The 19,840-nt window shown below is 35.6% G+C and overlaps 1 protein-coding gene across 1 annotated transcript; it reads left to right on the top strand.

Moving 5' to 3' along the window:
• Positions 1-661: 661 nt before the first annotated feature.
• Positions 662-18,851, top strand: HNF4G (hepatocyte nuclear factor 4 gamma). Its single transcript, XM_040071231.2, has 10 exons — positions 662-796; positions 3,449-3,617; positions 5,941-6,035; positions 8,820-8,926; positions 12,843-12,998; positions 15,112-15,199; positions 17,173-17,325; positions 17,509-17,745; positions 18,199-18,321; positions 18,733-18,851. The coding sequence occupies exons 1-10, from the start codon at positions 679-681 to the stop codon at positions 18,849-18,851; spliced, it is 1,365 nt and encodes a 454-aa protein (XP_039927165.1). The 5' UTR covers positions 662-678.
• The last annotated feature ends 989 nt before the right edge of the window (positions 18,852-19,840 follow it).

Here is a 19,840-nt window from a genome sequence, read left to right as displayed (position 1 = left end):
AGAAGCTGCAGGGTACAGTGCTTGGAGCCATTGCAGCAGCACAGTGTGTGATGGAGAGGATTTATGAACTGGTCTTGCTGCAGACTTGTGTGACTTGAAGTCTTGCTTAAGGATGCCTACAGAGCTAGGTCATTGCCAGTGGGAAAGAACACTACCAGCTGTAAAATGGGAGATTTTACAGCTGTCTTTTAAAATATGTAGGTGGGTGATCTGGGTATAGTTTGAGATAGTCCATAATCATATCACATTTCCTTATTGTTCTGACATGAGGGAACAAAACAGCATATGAACTTAAAGTCTCTACATAGAACAACCAGAGTAGTTTGTTTAGAACTGTTTGTACCACACATTGACAGCAAAATGTGCAGCAAAGCATGAGGGATAGGAAGCTTCCTGCGTGCGCGTCCTTGGGCTCGTGCAACAACTGGAACCTATACAATTCCTGATAAGATTATTTCAAAAAGCATTCCAAGATTATCAGAAGGGTTGCACTATATCATAAAAGAAAAAAAAAAAAAAAACCAACAGGTAAAATACAGCATGCAGAAGCAGTTTTCCAGCTCCTCCCCTTGCTGCACGTAAGTGACACAGTTATAGTTAACTTCGGATTATCAATCACTGTGAAACAGAATGGGAAGGTTGTACATCTGAACAGCTTTTCCACTGCTTTTGCATTCAATGATGCGGCTCTCAGAACCAATACTGGACATGGAAATGGCAAACTACAGTGAAGTTTTAGATCCAACATATACAGCGCTGGAGTTTGAAACTATGCAGATACTGTATAATGGCAATGGTGAGTTCTGCCCTGTAAGGCAAATTCAAGCTAGTTAACAGAGAAAGTGAAGTTTAGTAATGCTATAAGGTGTTAGTTAAATGTTTTATTAATGGAGCATTTGGGGGTTGTTTTCAAACTACAAATCTGCTCTCTTACACTTCATTGCTGACTCTGAGTTAGTAACATTATAATTCTTTAAGGAAAATAAAAGAGAGGCTATATATAATAAAATAGCTGTACTGTCACCAGTCAGTTAATCAAAGGGGAAAAAATGGTCAATTCAGCAGTTGTTTTATTTACTGTAAGACAAATGAATAACAAGTATTGACAGTTTGGACATGGAAGTATATTTTGTATATAACTTTCAGTAGGAAAGGACAAAATTATCCAGAGGTTTGTGAAAAAAATAGCTACTGTTTCTTGATGCCTAGTTTGTAATTGTTGTACTAATATTTTTTTTTAAGTGTTAATCTAGCCTTTCTAAGTGTATATATGCACAAGAGTGATTTAAAAAGAATCACATTGGCTTTCTAGAGAATAATGCTTAGTGGAGAAAAAGTATTTGCATTTGGCTAATGTAACACTTTAGGCAGATTTTTATACATGCAATTTTTGAGGAGTTTTGTCAATAATTTGTGCTTGAAATAGAAAGCATACCATTTCATTCTGCCATCGAGTACTGACAAAAAAAAATAAATGAGAATAAAATTATTGGGCAAGTTTAACAATTCAAAAGTGGCCTTTCAAATCTTTTAATACACTAAAAATATTAGTTTATTGTGTCTTAAAGTATAATACATTTGTATTTTTAAAAGGCAGAACCAATATGCACTGATTTGCATGGATTTGCATGAAAAATATTTAGTACCTGCATTACCACATATTCCTTCCATATAGAACTTAATTAGGTTTTTATTGTTGGTCTTCAAGTTTTATCTAAATTTCTGATGTTAAATTACAGCAAGCTTAGTAAACAGAAGGGTAGATTTGGTTATTGATTTAGGAAGAAAAACCAGAACTTTATGTGCTAACTAAATTTTTAGTGGTCAACAATGATTGTATAACTTTAGATGACTTCTCTGCTTTTTGTTCTAATATGAGTATTTCACTGGTCATTTGTTTTTTGCTGAATAGCATGTTTTTTGGATCTGTTAATGTTAAATAAAATGGGACGGCAGATTAGGGAGGTTGTGCTTGGTTGCATTATGTGTTGGTGATAGAGCTGGTTAAATTATCACTGTAAGTGATTAGCTTGATAATTATTAGTTATCAGGTGCAGCCTTTTTATGTTTAGAGTTTGGCCTAAGTATTTTCTTACAGCATTTATAAAAACACTATCTTGTTACAGTGCTGGTTTGGAACTGAAAACTCCCCCTTATGAACCTTCCTGTGTATCTATCTTCTCTAGCTGTTTAAATTCATTAGGAACATTTAGACGAGTTTAACAGGCCACATTCAGGCAGATTACACAGTTATGTTAAAATCAGAGAATTTTTCAACATCAGGCAAATTTTCTAGACTTTTTTTCAGAATAATACCAAAGAAAATAAGTATTCCTGTGCATATATATATATATATTAAAATAAATTCTTTACAGAACTGAGTTCTTCTAAGATTAACTTTATTTAATAATTTTTTAATGTAATTCCTATCAATTACAGTTCTGTAAAACAAAACAAAACAGAAAGGTTGCTTCTCTCTCTATCTAAAGAACTCTAACTTCTAAGCTCTGTGGGACACAATGAAAATTTTATAATGTATATGTGTTATACATTTCAGTTGGATCTATACAATGTGAGTAATATTGTGTATCAATATTAACAGTTTTACTGCTCATCCTGTATACTGTCCATGAATTCATGTACTTGACTTTTGAATTCATGTTTGCATATCTAATTCATGTGGCACTCTTTTCTCTCCTGGAAAAATCGACTACAAATGCTTAGGGCATGTTTTCCTTCCATTTAAACCAGAAGAAAAACAGAAAAAGCTATTTTGGAGTTGTTTCTTTGAACACGTTGTCTGTTAACATTGTGACTCAAAGAATAAATATATCTGGTTTGATTTCAGATGAATTTATTCAGTAGTGTTTACCATATTCAGTGACTAATTGTTAATCATGTAGCTAATATTCTGTGCAAGAAAAGACTGTGCCAGTGCTCCTGTCAAAAATAACAGACATGTTAGCATGTATTTTTTTTAATAAGTTGTACAAACCCCTTCTCTTTTTTGTTTATTTTTTTTTTTTCAATGTCACAAATCTTTGTATGAGAGTTGCCAGCTATTGCCAGCTTGTATAAGAACTGACACATGAGATCTTTACCAATTAAGACTGCTTTGTGCCAGAGTTCCTCTTCATGTTAGTAGAAAAATATGTGTAATTATAAATGCAGAAGTGCACTTTAATTTTAACCTTTGCACTAAAAAGAGTTTAGAACATGATTATTTGTTGTTATGAACTTCATAAATTCTTCTTTTAACATCTCTATCACTTTGAAAGTGTTCATGTCAGTAAGAACCAGATGTAATCAGATGGGTCATGCTATATAAATTGTAAGTGGCAATTAAAAGAAAAAAGGCCAGAAAAGGTCTCTGTTCAGGTAAAACTTGCTCATGGGGTGGTTTTTGGAAGTCTTACCCATAACTATGTATTTTCTTGTCTCTTTTCAGACAGTTCAGGAGAAGCTGTCAACATGAATGCTGCTGACAACGGGGTCAGTAGTCTCTGTGCAATATGTGGAGACCGAGCGACTGGAAAACATTATGGTGCTTCCAGCTGTGATGGATGCAAGGGATTTTTTAGACGTAGCATAAGGAAAAACCATGTCTATTCATGCAGGTATTTCAAAAATTCAACTACAGGCACTAAATTAAGGAATTTAAGCAAAAATTATATTCTGACCTTAACAGAATTTTCAAACTATGTCAGGGGATTCTCTGCTTTTCCTTAAGGAGTTCTGCTTGATATTGCACATTCCAGAAACTATGTTCCAGGTGCTTGATGATATTGCTGATATCATTACGTCTCTCAGAAGCTGTTCCACTCTTCTATTTATGATTACGAGGGTCATCTCCCGGAGAAAAAAAAAAAAGGAAAAATGCTTAAATGCTTATATTTTCACTGCAACGTGAAAACTGTAATTCTTAACTGTTTTCTAAAATTCTTTCCTTATGAAGGTAGTTTCTGAATAGAAAGTCTAAGATTTATGAGTCTTGTCTTAAGGGCTGTACGAACACATCTGCTCATATTCCCACTTGGTGTGACACACAGGTCTTTTCAAGAGCCATTTCTCCCATCTGTCTGCATGGCAATCTGTTAATTTCCAAATGGTGCCCAAAATATCACACTGCACCATGTTTGATGAAATTATCTGTGTAGGCTCAGGACCATAAACTGTCCATTTTGACTCATGAGGAGAATATAGAGAAAATTCAATGAATTTGAACAAATCACTGAAGGGATGTATTGGGTTTTCATGCCAAGATTTTGGTAGTGATGGGGCTAAAAGAATGGATTCTTGTGAGAAGCTATCAGAAGTGTCCCCTGTGTCTGGTGAATCCAATGCCAGCCAGCTCCAAGATGGCCAAAGCTGAGCCTATCAGCAATGGTGGTAGTGCCTATGGGGATAAGAAGAAAATATAATTATTGTGCAGAAAAAAAAAGAATTAGCCAAAGAGAGGAGTAAGAACATGAGAAGAACAGCTCTGCAGACACCAAGGTCAGTGGACAAGGAAGGGGAGGAGGTACTTTAAGTGCTGGAGCAAAGATTCTCCTGCAGCTCATGGTCCAGACCTTGATGAGGCAGGTGTCCCTGTGAAATCCATAGAAATCCACAGGGGAGCAGATATCCACCTGCATCCTATGGAGGACCCCCTGCTGGAGAAGGTGAATGCCTGAAGGAAAGATGTGACCCAATGGGAAGACTGTGCAGCAGCAAGCCTCTGGCTGGACTTCTTGGCCCCATGGAAGGAGGAGCCCACACTGGAGAAGGTTTTCTGGCAGGACTGTTGACCCCACAGGGGACCCATTGCTGGAGCAACCCAGTCCTAAAGGACTGCATGCTATGGAAAGCACCCATATGAAGAACTAAATCCATGGGAAGGACTAACATTGAAGAAGTTTTTGGAGAGCTGTCTCTCTTGGGAGGGACCTGACAATGGAGCAAGTGAAGACTGAGAGGAGTCCTCCCCTTGAGGAGGAAGCAGCAGAAGAGATAACGTGTGGTGAACTGACTATAAGCCCCCATTCTCTGTCCCCCTGTGCAATGGGGGTGGCAATAAAACTTTTATAAGGATGGCTTGTTACTGGAAATGTTGTTTCCTACACTATGGTTGCATAATACTCTTAATAAGGAAACCTTTCCCTTATAGACATGGCTCAGTGATATAGCATGGACATATCCCTAAAGTGGTGCATCAAGAGCTGACATAAGTGATTTCAGGAAGAGCTCTGCTTTTGCAGAGTCTCTTTATCTAACAAACACATGCAAAGAAAGAAAGGGAGACCTACACAGAGAGAAGAGCAAATGGTTCATATGCATTCACTTTAGGCATACCTGTAGATGTGCATAATAGCCTGGGTAAGCCACCTTACAGTGTCATGCTTCATGTATTTCCTCCAGTCTTTATTTCATTGTGTTGGTTCCTCTCATTTCCTGTTTAGGTTGCCACCTTTAGTGATAAACATGCAGCTTGCTCACTTTTATCTCCCAGGAGTAAACATTGCCAGACAAGGGTAATGGTTTTGCAGCTAGGGGGCTCCTCCATGCCAGAAACATTTGGCTTTTCCCTTGATTTTCGTTTCCTTTTCCTATTTGCAGCTTTTCATCTTTTTTTTTCTCTTCCGCTGCCATTTGATGCAGCCAGTTACTGACATACCGCAAATCATTTGAGGTCTAAATGATGTACATAGCAACAAAATTTTCCACACTTGCCTATTGCAATGCATACATGTGTTTATACAGATGCATATATTCCTGGAAAATTAGCAGGTATGAAATACCTCTCAAAACTGATTAATAAAGAAGAATAATCAATGCAACTGAAGAAGAAAGTCTGTAGTTATAACATTATTCTGGCAGGTCAGATTAGTTGGTTTTCTTTGTAATCAGGGTGTTACTTTATTAATTCCATATACATTTACCTTTTCTTGTCTCTGATAGATTCAACCGACAGTGTATTGTTGACAAGGACAAAAGGAATCAATGCAGATATTGTCGTTTAAAAAAGTGTTTTCGAGCAGGAATGAAAAAAGAAGGTAATTGAGTAATTTACTATTTGATATATAAAGAGAAAGAATTCTGAATTGACTTTGAAATATGATAAAAATTCTAAAAAACTCCAGCAGAATAAACCAATAGAAAATTTGCTACAATACCTTCATAATGGGGAAGTCCTTTTTTGTTGAAGTGCAATATATGTCTTCTAACTTTCAAGTGGCTAAACAGTTCTAGCACTTGGAACATTAGTAAGTCCATGGATTTAAAGTGAATTTGTAACTGTTTAATTCATTAATTCTGGCACCAAAATTCATTGATTTTTACATATTAAGCCATATGCTGGAATATTTAATGAGATTTTACTTAAAATGCTTACCAAACCTGAGTAGTACAATCTCTATCTGCCCTAAGTAATGACAGAGTGAATTTACTGGTTCTTCTCTTAAATTTACACTTTTGAAACACTTAAGCCAGACAAACAACTGTGAAGTTGAGTGAAAAAGTAGTGAGAAGAGTAGTGGTAGCCATCAGTGGAATGTCCACATTAATTAACAAAAAATCTAATTTCCCTGGTACTTAATATAGGAAAATTGCTACTTATGCATCTCACTGATATGAGAAACATGTGGCACAGTGATGCTTCTGTCAAACTGGAAGGACCAGATCACCACAGGAGCACAGCAATAGGGAAAGAAGGGCAGTGCAAATATTAGAGGGTTTTTTTGTTTGCTTGGGCAGTTGTTTCAAGGAAATAATGATGTAGAGGCAAAAGATGTCCTTATCTGTTTCAAATACACACTCAAAAGTGGTTTGTCACAAACTTTGATACCCTTTTTGTTTGGAGCATACCTCATCTGCCTGCAGTCCAGTCTGAAATGTGAATGCTTAGTTCCCTTGTAACATGGCTATCATTCTTTTTGTCTGTACAGAGGAGGCATTTTCTTTATACTCTTAAGTATCTGTCCTGTAGCAGTACGATCGAGTTATTCGTATGCGATAAAATGGATTTTTCTCCTTGAAGCTGGATGGGGGTATTCAAAACAGTGTTACACAGGGTATGAAATAGGTTTGCCTGCCATTGTGGATCTCCTTTAAGATACTTCAGCCTTTTGGAATTTGAGCCATTAAGTCAGTAACATGCTGTATATTGTTAACATGTTATCAGTCTGATGTGAAGAAAAGGGGAAGATCTGTGTATACACAACATCCCTAGAAATTTTGCAAATAGGAGAGCTTTACAGACTTTCAAAACCTGAAATTAAAGAATAGTCTGTCTCAGAAGGGACATCTGGAGTTCATCTAGTTCAGCCATCACTTAAACCAAGAGTGACATCTAGGTTCTCTCAGGTTGTTGATTACCACCAATGGGTGTATTGTCAGAGTACCTTAATATTTTTGCTAAACTGAACTTATTTTAAATTTTAATTTAAAATTTTAATTTTAATTTTAATTTTAATTAAAATTTTAATTTAAAAGTGCTGAACTTATTTTAATTATCTATGTTTGTTTCAGCGTTGGATGTTTGTTTCAGCATTCTTTTACAAAAGGTTATGTTTTTTCTTTCCTGTCTACAACATACTGTGTGTTTAGCACCACACAAGATTTCTTCTTGTGACCTTAATAAAAGGACCTTTCAGTGAGTGTCCCTGCAAAAAAGTTAGTACACCTCTGGCATAAACTGTCTACATTGTTCAGATAAACCCTGAATCAACTCAGTTCACAGAGTTGTTTTGTTTTGTTTTGTTGTTTTTTTTGTTTGTTTGTTTTTGTTTTTTTCTAACTGAAACCTCTTCTACTGCATTCAGTAGTGCAGATTGTTTCCCACAAAATAGCAAAGGCATTTTTGGAAATTAAGCTGCTGCTCTTAAAAGACAGTGAAATTCCTCATGCAATAGAAAGATTTCTGTCAGCACAATTATTTTTCTCCCCCTATTTTTATTTTCCTTGGCATAATCTTAGATATGATCTAGGTTTTGAAAGGATCTGACTGTTAGTTTTTATTTTTCTTTTTCTTCTTCCTTTAGTTTAAAAGTATACCCTCTTGCTTCATAAGTCATGTATGTGCTGATTACAGATTCCTTATCCAAAGCTCTTCTGAATGCCTGGTTTTGGACCCCACAAGGCAAAACTTACTGAATTTACTCTTCTAAAACTTTTTTTGGTGTGCTGCTTTTTGGGTTGTTCCCTGCCCCACCCCCTCCCTCCGCCCCCCCCAGCCCCTTTTAACTTAGTTAATGTTCCTTAAAGTGGCTAGGAATGCAATGTTACTGAGGAGGAACATGAGATTTAAGTTTCAAAATTATCTTGCTGGTGGATTAAATTATTGATACATTCCTGTTTCATTGTTTCCCACAGCAGAGCATGAGTAGGGCTTTCATACTTCCTCTGAGAGAGATTTTTTTCAGTGATGATGCTGTCCACTTGACCTGTTTGGCAGCCTGGAAATACCCATTTCTGCTATCTGTCATATCTGTTATCACAAAGCCTGACTTATTACATTAGTTGAAATTGAGACCATGTGTTCAAGTTCAAAGGAAGAAAGAGGTTTGACTGTAATTAAGACAGTGACAGAAATGCTCATGATTCAGGGTCTATCTGCAATTAGTTATACATGCTTTTTACAGGCAAGTAATGTTCTGATAGAGACTATAAACATGTATTACCATCCTTCCTCATCACTCAGAGCTAAAGAGCAGATCATCTTCTTAGAATGCCATACCTTTCAGTTCTTAGAGTTATCTTCTGAAATCTAGTAAAGTTTTGAACTTATTCTCAGTGTCAGTGTTTACAAGTCAATAAATGAGATGATTATTCTTTTCCAGCTGTACAAAATGAACGGGACAGGATAAGTACGAGAAGAAACACTTTTGATGGCTGCAACAGTCCCTCTATTAGCACATTGTCACAAGCCGAGACACTCTCCCGCCAGGTACTGAGATCTATCACAAAATTATTTAGTGACATTAAGACCACTTTTACTAAAACTAAATATTTTTCAATTTCTTATTATATAGAAAATGGTTATTGAGATTATTTTTTCTACTTCCAAAATGCATACAGCTTCCTCTTCTCAATGGAAGAAATGGTAATAGCATACATTCTTAAAGCATAGTCAAAAAAAAAAAATTGTCCAGAACAATATGTCTTAGGCACCTTTCTTAATAAAGGTTTATGGTTCTTACTGCTTTTAAATCAGTTGCTGTCTTAGGCAGCTGGTGGCACCTATCTATCCTTTAAGCCGGCTTTCCCATGAAACATAGGAAAAAATTTGTCCAAAGCCATTACATTCAGAGGGATGTAGACACTCATTTCCTTACATTCTTTTGAAAAACCCATTTTTAATATCCTTGGACATTATAAGTAAGGCAAACAGAAGTGTTCCAACTACAGAGTCTATTCACATCTCGCTTTTAAATTTTCTTTGTCTCATCTGAACTTCATTTTCTTTTTTTCTTTTTTTCTTTTTTTTTCCTCCCTATCCAATCAATTGCTGAATGGAACAGTCTCCAGTTCTTTTCTGCACCACAGATAAATCATGGTCATTGATTCTGCATTCTTGCACCTCTTACTAACTTGCTTAGAATTTAACTGCCACATTTATGATTTCATGCTGACTGATTTATACATCCCCAAATGTTTTGTAATCTCATCCTTTATCAGCATCTCCCTTAGGCTGGAACTCTCTGTAAAGAATTGATGCAAGAATTACTGGGTGACAGTCTTTGGCACATATTGCATGTCTGGGCAGACTAGATGAACATAATGTACCTTCCTACCTTTCATACCTATACAGTATAAAAAATATAGCTATATTTGTCTTCTTAGTAATTTTTTTGAACTTGCTTATTGTGCTTTTTTATAATACTCTTTAATAATTTCCAACTGGTATATGCAATTCAGGAATAAGAACTGAATCACATCCTCAGCTGTTTATAGCACAAAGTTCTTTTCAAACAGTAGATTCTTGGCTTAAAACAACTCCTTGTGTATACACAAATTTATTGTACTTAATATTTGGTGTGTTTTAGTAGAACAGAATTGTGTCCACCATGTCAAGCTTATATTAAGATACAGTCTTGGCCCCAAAATCCAAGAGACACCATTTACATGATGGAAAAACAAAGAAGTCTTAAAAGTACTTGTTTTTCCTTGAATTGAATAGGTCTGTAAGATGAGTTCAGTCCTGAGAAGAGACTTAGAGGAGGTAGTAGTGTCCCAAATGTACTTCAGCTGGGAAATGAGAAAGAGGGTTGTATTCATCTCTTTTGAAATGCTTATATTAAATAAGGAAAATTAGCTCTTTTGTCCCTTAAGATCCATTACAGTCTATCCATCCATTGTCTAAGTAAATTTTTTTTTGTACAGACCTGGGAGAGGCTTCCAGGATCATATAAATATGAAAAGGGCAGGCTGGACTCTCATATCAGTAAAGGCATCTGTCCCTGAAGGTTTTCAGAGCAACTGGAATACAGTGTTATATTGTCATGTTCATCAACTCATTAATGGGTACACATTACACTGGGAAAGATTTCACCTCAATATAAGAAAGAATTTTTTTACAGTAAGAACGAGCAATTGCTGGAGCAATCTTTCCAGGCATGTGGTAGAGTCCTCATCACTGAAGATTTTCAAGATGCAATTGGGCAGGGTGTTAGATAATCTCTAGGATTCCTTTCCCATAAAACGTTGCATTAGATGATCTTTCAAGGTCCCTCCTAGTCCATGATTCTATCAAGTCAGTGAGCCCTGTGTTGTGCCCCATAAATAAGAGACAGGTTAAAGCAATAGAGAAATAGAAATTGAAAAGTTCAATGCTTCATGTCATTATCAACAAGATGCAATCCTAGGTGTTCATAGTGAACTCCATGAGAGTCATCCCACAAATCCCCAGCAGAAGTTAACTAAGTAATTTCAGCATGGAGACTGTAGTTTTTAATGTAAGATGTAATTTATAAAAATGAATAGCTTTGATTAAAATATATTAAGGGAAGTACAATGTATTAACTTCATGGGTCAGAATGTCTAACAGTTAAACAATCTACCTCTTCCTTACCTTTTTCTACTATCTTCCAGTTGGTGCATGGTTAGTATAATTTTCAGGTAGAACAGAGTGTGACCTACTATCAGAAATGTCTTCTTTGTACCTTTGAATCATGATCAAGACCCCTTTACTCTTCTGGGAAAAAAATGAAACTTACTGAATTTCTTTACTGTCTTTCTGTACTGAAGGTTTTCTAGACTGACACACTGGTAGCTCTCACCTGAATGAATATCAGTATTTTCAACCTCCTTTTTGTAGAGGAGATGCCAGAAATGGATTCATGATTATAGCATAGATTTCACACATTCTCTGTCAACAAAGACGCAATACCTCTAACCTCTTTCCTACATGGTAGACTTTGAATTATGTGTCTAAGGAACTTTTCACCTGCCTAGCTGCTGTATTTCCCTGAGAATTATTGTTCAGCTGGTTAAGTGACATAAATATCTAAGCTGTTTTCGGTGTTTTACATTACTGAATTATGTAAGAAGCACAGAGCTTTAGTTCAGAAGTACAACTCCTTTTGACTACCCAAGGGTAAGGGACTTCACCACAGATCCCACTGTGGGGTTTAACATGGATGTATGAATGAAGGGGAACTGGTAGGAATCAACCTAAATATATTCCACCATTCTGAAAAGTATAGGAACATGGTATTGGAAGACCAAACAATTAATTTATTTTCCTGAGGAATCATAGTCATGCTACATAATTTCCTGAGTATGCTTTTGGTAATAAAACATAAAGGGAAAGTCAGTTTCATAGGCTTTGCAGGTTGTTTGGTTTAATTTTGTTTTTGTTGTACTTATATTTTCCTTTTCCTTTTTATTTTTCTTTCCTCTTCCTTTTTTCCTCTTCCTTTTCCTCTTCCTCTTCCTTTCTCCTTCCCCTTCCCCTTCCTCTTCCTCTCCTTTTCCTCTTTTCCATATTTTTAATTTTGTTGCCTTTTTATTTTTTTTTTCATTTTTTTCCTTTTTCTGCTTCCTTTTTTCTTTTTGTTTGCCTAGTATAGTTGCCTAGCAACTATAAACTGACCTTACCTTCCCAGATTATGCTTTATCTTAAGTTGGCTTCCCCCCCGACTTAAGAAAAAACCTGGTTTTGTTCCTTTCCTTGAAAAGTCATAAAGAATTCCAGGATTTGGCTCAGTAGAAGTGCCCAGCTTCAGGCCCGGAAAGATATTGCTCTCTTGCCATTTCAGAGAACACTGTTCCCTGCAGGTGGTCTAATGCACACTCATATCCTTTACATTTCCTCTGAAATATCTCAGACCTCTGCCTATACCACTGCTTCATCATTACAAACCATTCTCCTCCAGGCACTAAAACCCCCCTGTTTTACCTTCTAAAGTTAATGATACTTATCTTTACACTAGAAGAACATGATATCCCTTTGTCATTCTCTTTCTCTTAATATCTCTATCCCTTATTATTATTGCATGCCACTATGAGCTTTTTTTTTTCGAAATTAGGTAAATGTCAACCATTTTAAAGGAATAATAAACAAAACCATCTCCTTTCTCCAAATCAATAGAGATTAGTATGTTTAAAAATAGCATTTTGAAATAAGAAGATACTGTATCATGATATGATTAAAGTTTTAGCAAATTGCAATACATACGTGTAATCATGAGAAAGAAAAATACATAATTTACGTGCAGGGTAATGGTTCATATTGTCAAGGAATTTCTGAAGAATATCTATGATTACTGCTGTGATTTTTTCTTCAATATGCTGTTAACCAGTGAAAATAAAATTTTATGACATTTAACATAGTTCATTTTTTTTTCTCTCATTATGGCCAGATCTCAATCTCCAGTCCTGGTGCTAGCACTGATATAAATGTTAAGAAAATTGCTGGTGTTAGTGATGTCTGTGAATCTATGAAGCAACAACTTTTAGTCCTGGTGGAATGGGCTAAATATATTCCAGGGTTCTGTGAACTACCACTCGATGACCAGGTATAAGAGGAGACCAAAGGGAAAAAAAAAATTCTGCTCTGTTATTCTTTCAATATTTAAATGTCATGATGAAGCACTCATTCTTTTCTGTCTGAACAAATAGAGCTGAGTACTAGACCTACCCTCTTAATTTTTTTTTTTTTAAAGTTTTTAAATAACACCACCACAACTGAAAAGACATGCACAAAAAGAAGCAGCAAAGCAGCACATCTTTAAGTGTTTTGCTCTTTCTGTAGTGTTTTGGAAGCAGAACTTTTTTTCTGACCTTAAAAAGTATTTATTTCATGTTCACCTTTCATTATAATATGGTTTAAGACAGTGTTATTTAATTTGAAGCAAGTCTTCTCTACTTGCAAAAACCAAAAGTGATTAGAATCTCAAACAAATTCCAAACATGCTGATATCAATCCATAGCAAATAATCTTTCATACAATACAATGTACTAAAATTATATTGTATATAATAAATGTAAGGGGAAAAAAGCACTAAATCTTGAAAATTCATAAGGGTTTTCATGACAGAGATGTGATCTATCATCATATCTATCCTAATATATCCTAATATATCACTGGCTTTCAGAGTAGGTTGTGCTGGCAAACCCAGAACCAGTATCTCCACATTGTAGTGATCGGTTCTCTGACATGCAGCCTCAGCAGGAGATTAATTCATTGCTTGGGATCCCTTGATTCCACACCAAAATCTGATTCATCTTGAAAATCACTCTTTGAACTTGAATTGTGTAAATTCTTCTTTTTTTGCTTCTTCAGTCTCTCAGTTTTTTAACAAAATCCTGCAAGTGCTAGGTGATCCTTGATTTTGAACAGAATCATTCCCTCTTATATGGTCCATCAAGAATATGGATGTGTTTCTGGCCACAGGAGACTCCCCAAAAAAGGAGTTAAATTATGTCTTTGCAGACCCACAGAGCACATATGTACACAAGCTTAACATACTTGAAGTTAAAACTCTGTTCATGTGAAAGAGAATTTCTAATGACACTGCTACAAGAAGGCAACAAAAGCAAGCAAAAAATGTTGCTGCTTTTATTGTTAATATAGCATGGAGGAAAAGAGAAGGTATCAAATATCCTTTAAATGTTCCGGTCTACATTTAAAACTAAAATATCAGCTTAGAATGATAGGCTGAAAACACCCCTGCTGTGCTTGAAGAGTACATGTTGGGAAATACTCTGAAACCTTAAGTACTTTAGAAAAGTAAGGACAAAGATGTTGAGAGATAAACCTGCCACTTCTTGTGATAGCCGGTTTCTAAGGGGCATTGTGTATTCAGTTATAAAATAAGCCATCTGGTTTTGAAAAAAATGATTCCTGATCTGGGAGTCAGCCCTATTTACAAACCATAGAGAAGGCCGAAGCAGCTAAGGTAACTGTACTGAGAACCCAAAAAATCTTAACAGATAAGTATTACCCAGATGCTGTGTGCCTTTATATCTCTCCTAAAGTTATTGACTTGGATTAGAATTACTTGTCAAAAAATTAGTTTCTTGAGTAAATAAAGGCCATTGCTGAAATTTCAAGCATACATTAAAACCAGAGGAAAGTAAATAGGTGACAAAGAGTAAACTAATAAACACAAGTTCCTACCCAGTACAAATTGGGATTTCTCTTTGTGGACAATAGTGGCTCTGTTAGCATAGCTGTCTTTGTTGGGAAAAATCTCTTTTAAGTGCCACCATAAATTTTCAGTTCAAGAGAAAAATGAGACACTGATAGAATCAAATTTACTGTAACAGTTCATTCCAGCCCACTGGAGTCTTTATGTCAACTAAAAATACCAGAGAAAACTTGTCAAGGGAATGTACACTAGGAAATAAATGCAGGTAGTGTATTTATTGAGAAGTATTTTTTCAGATCCTGTTGTTTAAAATCTAGACAGAATGCTAGAAGAGTCAGAGAATCTACAATTTAATTAGAAAGTGCTGCTTTTATGGTGTTAAGATTTTTTTCATTCACTTTGCATTTTACTTTGGAATCTCAACAGTCTTAAACATGTACCTAACACACAGTAATATGTATCCTCTTCTCCTTTTCAATAAGTTTCTTATTGAAACTTACTGCTTTGTCACCTAATGAGTCTGCTGTTTTTTTGTGAGGTTGCCCTGCTAAGAGCACATGCTGGAGAGCACCTGTTGCTTGGAGCAGCAAAACGGTCCATGGCATATAAGGACATTTTACTTTTAGGTAAATATTGGTTTTGTTTTATTTACTGATGATGATGTTATAGTACATTAGCAACAGTGTAGTCACTTAAGTGGGACAACTGTTCTGGCACAATCAAAGCAATGCATTCTGTAAATGCTAAATAGCTATTAATGACATAATGTCACGTGTCCCATTCTAGCAAAAGCAGGTGGATGGTTTCATGTGGGTTAATTCAGCTAAAAGTCCATTGGATAGCAGAACCCACAATTTAAGGGAGTTCCTGGTAATTGTCTCTTTACATTATTGTCTTTTCTGCACCTTTTCCCATATAAAAAGCTGTACAAAACAACAATACCACAAAAAACATCATAAAATTCCCTTTGCTTAGGAAAGGAGCAGCCAGCCTGTTATACATGTACTACTTTCAGTCTTCATGAAATTCTTTTATCTAGAAATTTCTCAGGAGTCCTTCAAACTCAGAGAAGACTCTACTGGCTAAAATATTAGATAGCCTGTTCCCTGCAACTCACTTTCCCAAACCCCTCTCACTGCTTCTTTGACAGTCCCCACATGGCCACCATGTAAACATCATTCCTGCTGTCCCTGCCGTGCAGCAGATGGGTGCATCCATGGCACAGTGCCGAGGAAAGTCAGCAGGAGCGTATTTTCGGTCAGCTGAAGTGGCTGGGTTATATAAAGGGAACGTGCCTGTCATGGATGGAAGCATGTCTTCTAGTTCATACAATGGAGAGTCATGTACTCTGACAAAAAGGGTCTCATTAGACATAATCATCATTGGGGCTGTTTCCTGAGAAAGTCTGTTGGTTGTCTTGGACAGGATTTTTGATGTGAGGCAAGACTATATGAAATATGGACTCAGACTTATCTCTTCACTGGTGCTGTGGTACAAGGACATTTTCTGCTACTGGTTCTCCTTCCTCTTTGGGTCTGCCTTTTTGTAGCTCTAAATTAGCTTCAATTTATTTTTACACATATTAAAACATTAAAAGGGAAAGGAGGGCTTGGTCTGGAGGTGTTTCTCTCACCAGCAATCCTTTCAAGATAAAAGCTGTACAAATGGCTTTCTTAAGGTAGTAATTTCCCTAGATACAGTTTCACTAACATTAACACTAAAATTAACAGACACAAACAAAGAAAAAAAAATTGCAATTTTATTTAGGTTAGTAATAAGATAATAAGGAAAACAATGATAAAATAATAGTAAGAAAATTATATATCATGACCATCAGCATATATACCAAAAGAAGAAACAATTTAAGGCTTCAAGTCTTTTTGTTGATACTTGGAGGCAGGTATCTGTTTTATGAGTAATTTTTTAATGTATCTCTTGTGATATAATTATGTTTTTCTTTCAAAAACTGCATGGTGGCTTCTGAAAGCTCCACAATATTCCTAGTGTTTTTCAGAAGGTGAATTAAGAGGCCATAGTGGAGACCTCCAAAAGGAATATTTTTTTTAAAAAGACCCAAACCCAAAAAACTCTAAGTAAAATTAAATCTTAACTGAAAATTTTGCAATACTACTGCATTTTATTAGGAACAACAGAAACATCAATTTGAAAAAGAAGCATGTCTCCTCTTGTCTATTGACAAGTCCTTGTAATTCAGTTTGGGATATATTATTTCAATCAGGGAAGAAAACATCTTAAGATCAATTTGTTAGTATATTTTTCTGTTAGTTAAACATAAAGGTCTACTTTCTTCATACTTTTACATTCAGATACCAACTTTGGTCCTGTGGACTAATCAGTAACTACATGTTGACATACTTATATGTACAGATTACTTACTGGCTGACAGCGATAATTTGCACATATACTCTGTTTGCAAAGAAAAGTTGTGTGTGAGGCAAGGGAGAGTTATTACTTAAAAAAAAAAAAAAAATTAACTTGATCAACCAATATGAAATGTACTTTTGAAAATTGGCTTCATCTAGTCCATTACATCAAAATGTTTCTATTAATTCATATGTTGGTACTCTTTCTCTCTAAGGCAACAATTACATAATTCATCGCAACAGCACTGAAATAGAGATCTGCCGAGTGGCAAATCGGATTCTGGATGAATTAGTGCGTCCCTTCCAGGAAATTCAAATAGATGACAATGAATACGCTTGCTTGAAAGCAATTGTGTTTTTTGATCCAGGTATTTGTACAAAAATATCTCTCATTTGTTTTGCATGTGAATGTATTGAACGTATTTATTTTTTGTTAATATAGCATCTCTTCATGTTATCTAGCTAAATGGAAAAGAATAAAATGAAAAACAGTAAGATGCTCCTCCCAAATCATAATATGCCTTGACTTTAAGTTTTTGTCATTTTTTAAGATGCAAAAGGCTTGAGTAATCCATTGAAGATTAAGAATATGCGATTCCAAGTCCAAATCAGTTTAGAGGATTATATTAATGACCGTCAGTATGACTCCAGAGGAAGATTTGGAGAACTTCTTCTTCTACTGCCTACACTCCAAAGTATCACTTGGCAAATGATAGAGCAGATACAATTGGTTAAATTATTTGGAATTGTTAAAATTGACAGTTTGCTTCAGGAAATGTTACTGGGAGGTAAGCTAACAATTTGTTAAATTTACCATCTTGTATTATGTTAAATTTAGCACGTTGGGATGTTGAGGGAAACCTGATCTAAGCTACCACTCTGACTCACTGTCTGTGCTTTTATGTTGTGTAATTGTTAGCTAAAGCCTTCTTGTCTTGGTGTTTCATCTTGTTAGTCCTACGACAGATTTTGCTACGCACTTCTCAGTAACTACTGGCTTATGCTACAATTTCCTAGGCAGATGAAAGAATCCTTAGAAATATTCCATTAAATACACTGTTATTCCAGTCAAAACAGTGAAAATAAACACAGTTCTTAATATGCTTTAAATCTGCTTAAATTGTTTAATGAATACGCAGAGGCAATTATTCAAATTCCCAATCAAAATATTTACTCTGTGGAAATGTAATTACTGAAGTATAAGGTACTGGCAACAACATGTGCTCATGTTATTTTTGCAGGTACTTCTAATGATGCCAGTCATCTGCATCATCCAATGCATCCTCACTTAGCCCAAGATCCATTAACTGGCCAAACTGTCCTCATAAGTTCAATGTCTGGTCCTGTACATACAGAACAGATACGTAAGTAATTGCAAGTTAGCCTTCTGTCATAACATTTCACTGTTTCATTTTAAAATATTAATTAGAATGGTGGTCTGTCAGTGTTCATAGACCTATTTCATCATCATTCTCAAATTAAAATAATTGTGCATTAAAAATGTATGTATATAAATGGTGTTAAGTAACAGACTTTGACCTGAATTTAATTTAATTTTAAAAATCCAGCATATTCTGATCTCTCATTGTTTTTACATGAACAATTTTTAATAAACTAAAAATTCTGATCATTAAAATATCCTGTTTCCCTAGCATGTCAAGGCACTCTCTTTCCCAAGCATGCAACAGGACTCCCTTTCAGTGCAGTAGTATGTATATGTAGAGTAGACCAGGCTATAAAAATACTCAATTATTTCTATGGTTCTTTTTTTTCAGCAACTCCAGAAACTCCATTACCTTCCCCTCCACAAGGTTCTGGTCAAGAATACAAAATGTCTGCAAATCAGGCTTCAGTCATTGCACAGCAATCTATTTTGAAACAAAAACCATTGTGATAATATTTTTATCTCTGTCTCTGTCTTATCCTTCCTTCCTTCCCTTCCTTTTCATGCACTAGATAGATTGATAGAACACTTGCACATTTAAAATCTCAGGTTGATAAAGGAAATTATTTCCTCAGCAGCCACTACTAAGTGGGTGTTCCTTAAAACACCTCATGATTTGAAAAATAATGCTGTTCTGACTACTGCATACAACTGTAACAGTGGACACTGCAGTCTGACAAATATGTATAGAGGTAGATATTATTTTTAGATCTTATAACTGCACAGATTCATGTTTTTATTTCCTGTTTTAGTTGTTGTCTTAATATTATTGTTCTAGATGTGTATATAATTTTTTCATTGGAATGGAACTTGTCAGTACTTGTTTAGCTGTGAATTGTAGACATGAAAAAGTGGGTTATTCAGGCAAACGCCAAGATTCCACTAATAGTAGAACATTAGGTGACCAAAAAAGCACATAAATTAAAAAAAAAAAAAAAAAAGCGTGCATACTTAATGGACACAAAAACAAAAGCCCAACTATTTTTAAAAACCCTGATTTGAAAGGACCATCTGTTTCAAGTAAAATTTCAACAAAAACATTGATTCCTCCTCCCTACTTAACAGATTGTGTGAAGCAGAAGGCCTGCCTGCGTGAATATGCTTGAGAACTACTTAAAATTTATAAATAGAACATCTATAGATATTATGTCTATATATAGTCAGTTGGCCAGTGCTGAAGCATTTATATTGATAAATACTTAGAACAAGGACTGGTAGGCTTTTTGGTCTGGACTAACTAGTACTTTCCTAAAAAAATTATTGGCACACTTTGGGAATTAGGCCAGTCTAGGGATGGGTTCACCTGGTTCTAGGGACTGGTTTTCACCAGGTTCTTTGGACACAGCCCTTCTCTTTAAGGGTGCAGAGAGTATCACAGAACCCCCAGAATAAGCTGAGTTGGAAGGGACCCACAAAGATCATCGAGTCCAATTCCCGGC

The sequence above is a fragment of the Hirundo rustica genome, chromosome 1, assembly GCF_015227805.2.
Source record: "Hirundo rustica isolate bHirRus1 chromosome 1, bHirRus1.pri.v3, whole genome shotgun sequence".
Lineage (NCBI taxonomy): Eukaryota > Metazoa > Chordata > Aves > Passeriformes > Hirundinidae > Hirundo > Hirundo rustica.
The sequence above is the reverse complement of the archived record's forward strand: the minus strand, read 5'-3'. Positions and strand labels throughout refer to the sequence as shown.

What these genes read in the sequence shown, in the direction of transcription:
- HNF4G (XM_040071231.2), top strand. Translation starts at nt 679, where the DNA reads ATGATGCGGCTCTCAGAACCAATACTGGACATGGAAATGGCAAACTAC. An exon ending in GATACTGTATAATGGCAATG is followed by an intron (nt 797 to 3,448) that starts GTGAGTTCTGCC and finishes GTCTCTTTTCAG; the next exon opens with ACAGTTCAGGAGAAGCTGTC. An exon ending in CCGAGACACTCTCCCGCCAG is followed by an intron (nt 8,927 to 12,842) that starts GTACTGAGATCT and finishes CATTATGGCCAG; the next exon opens with ATCTCAATCTCCAGTCCTGG.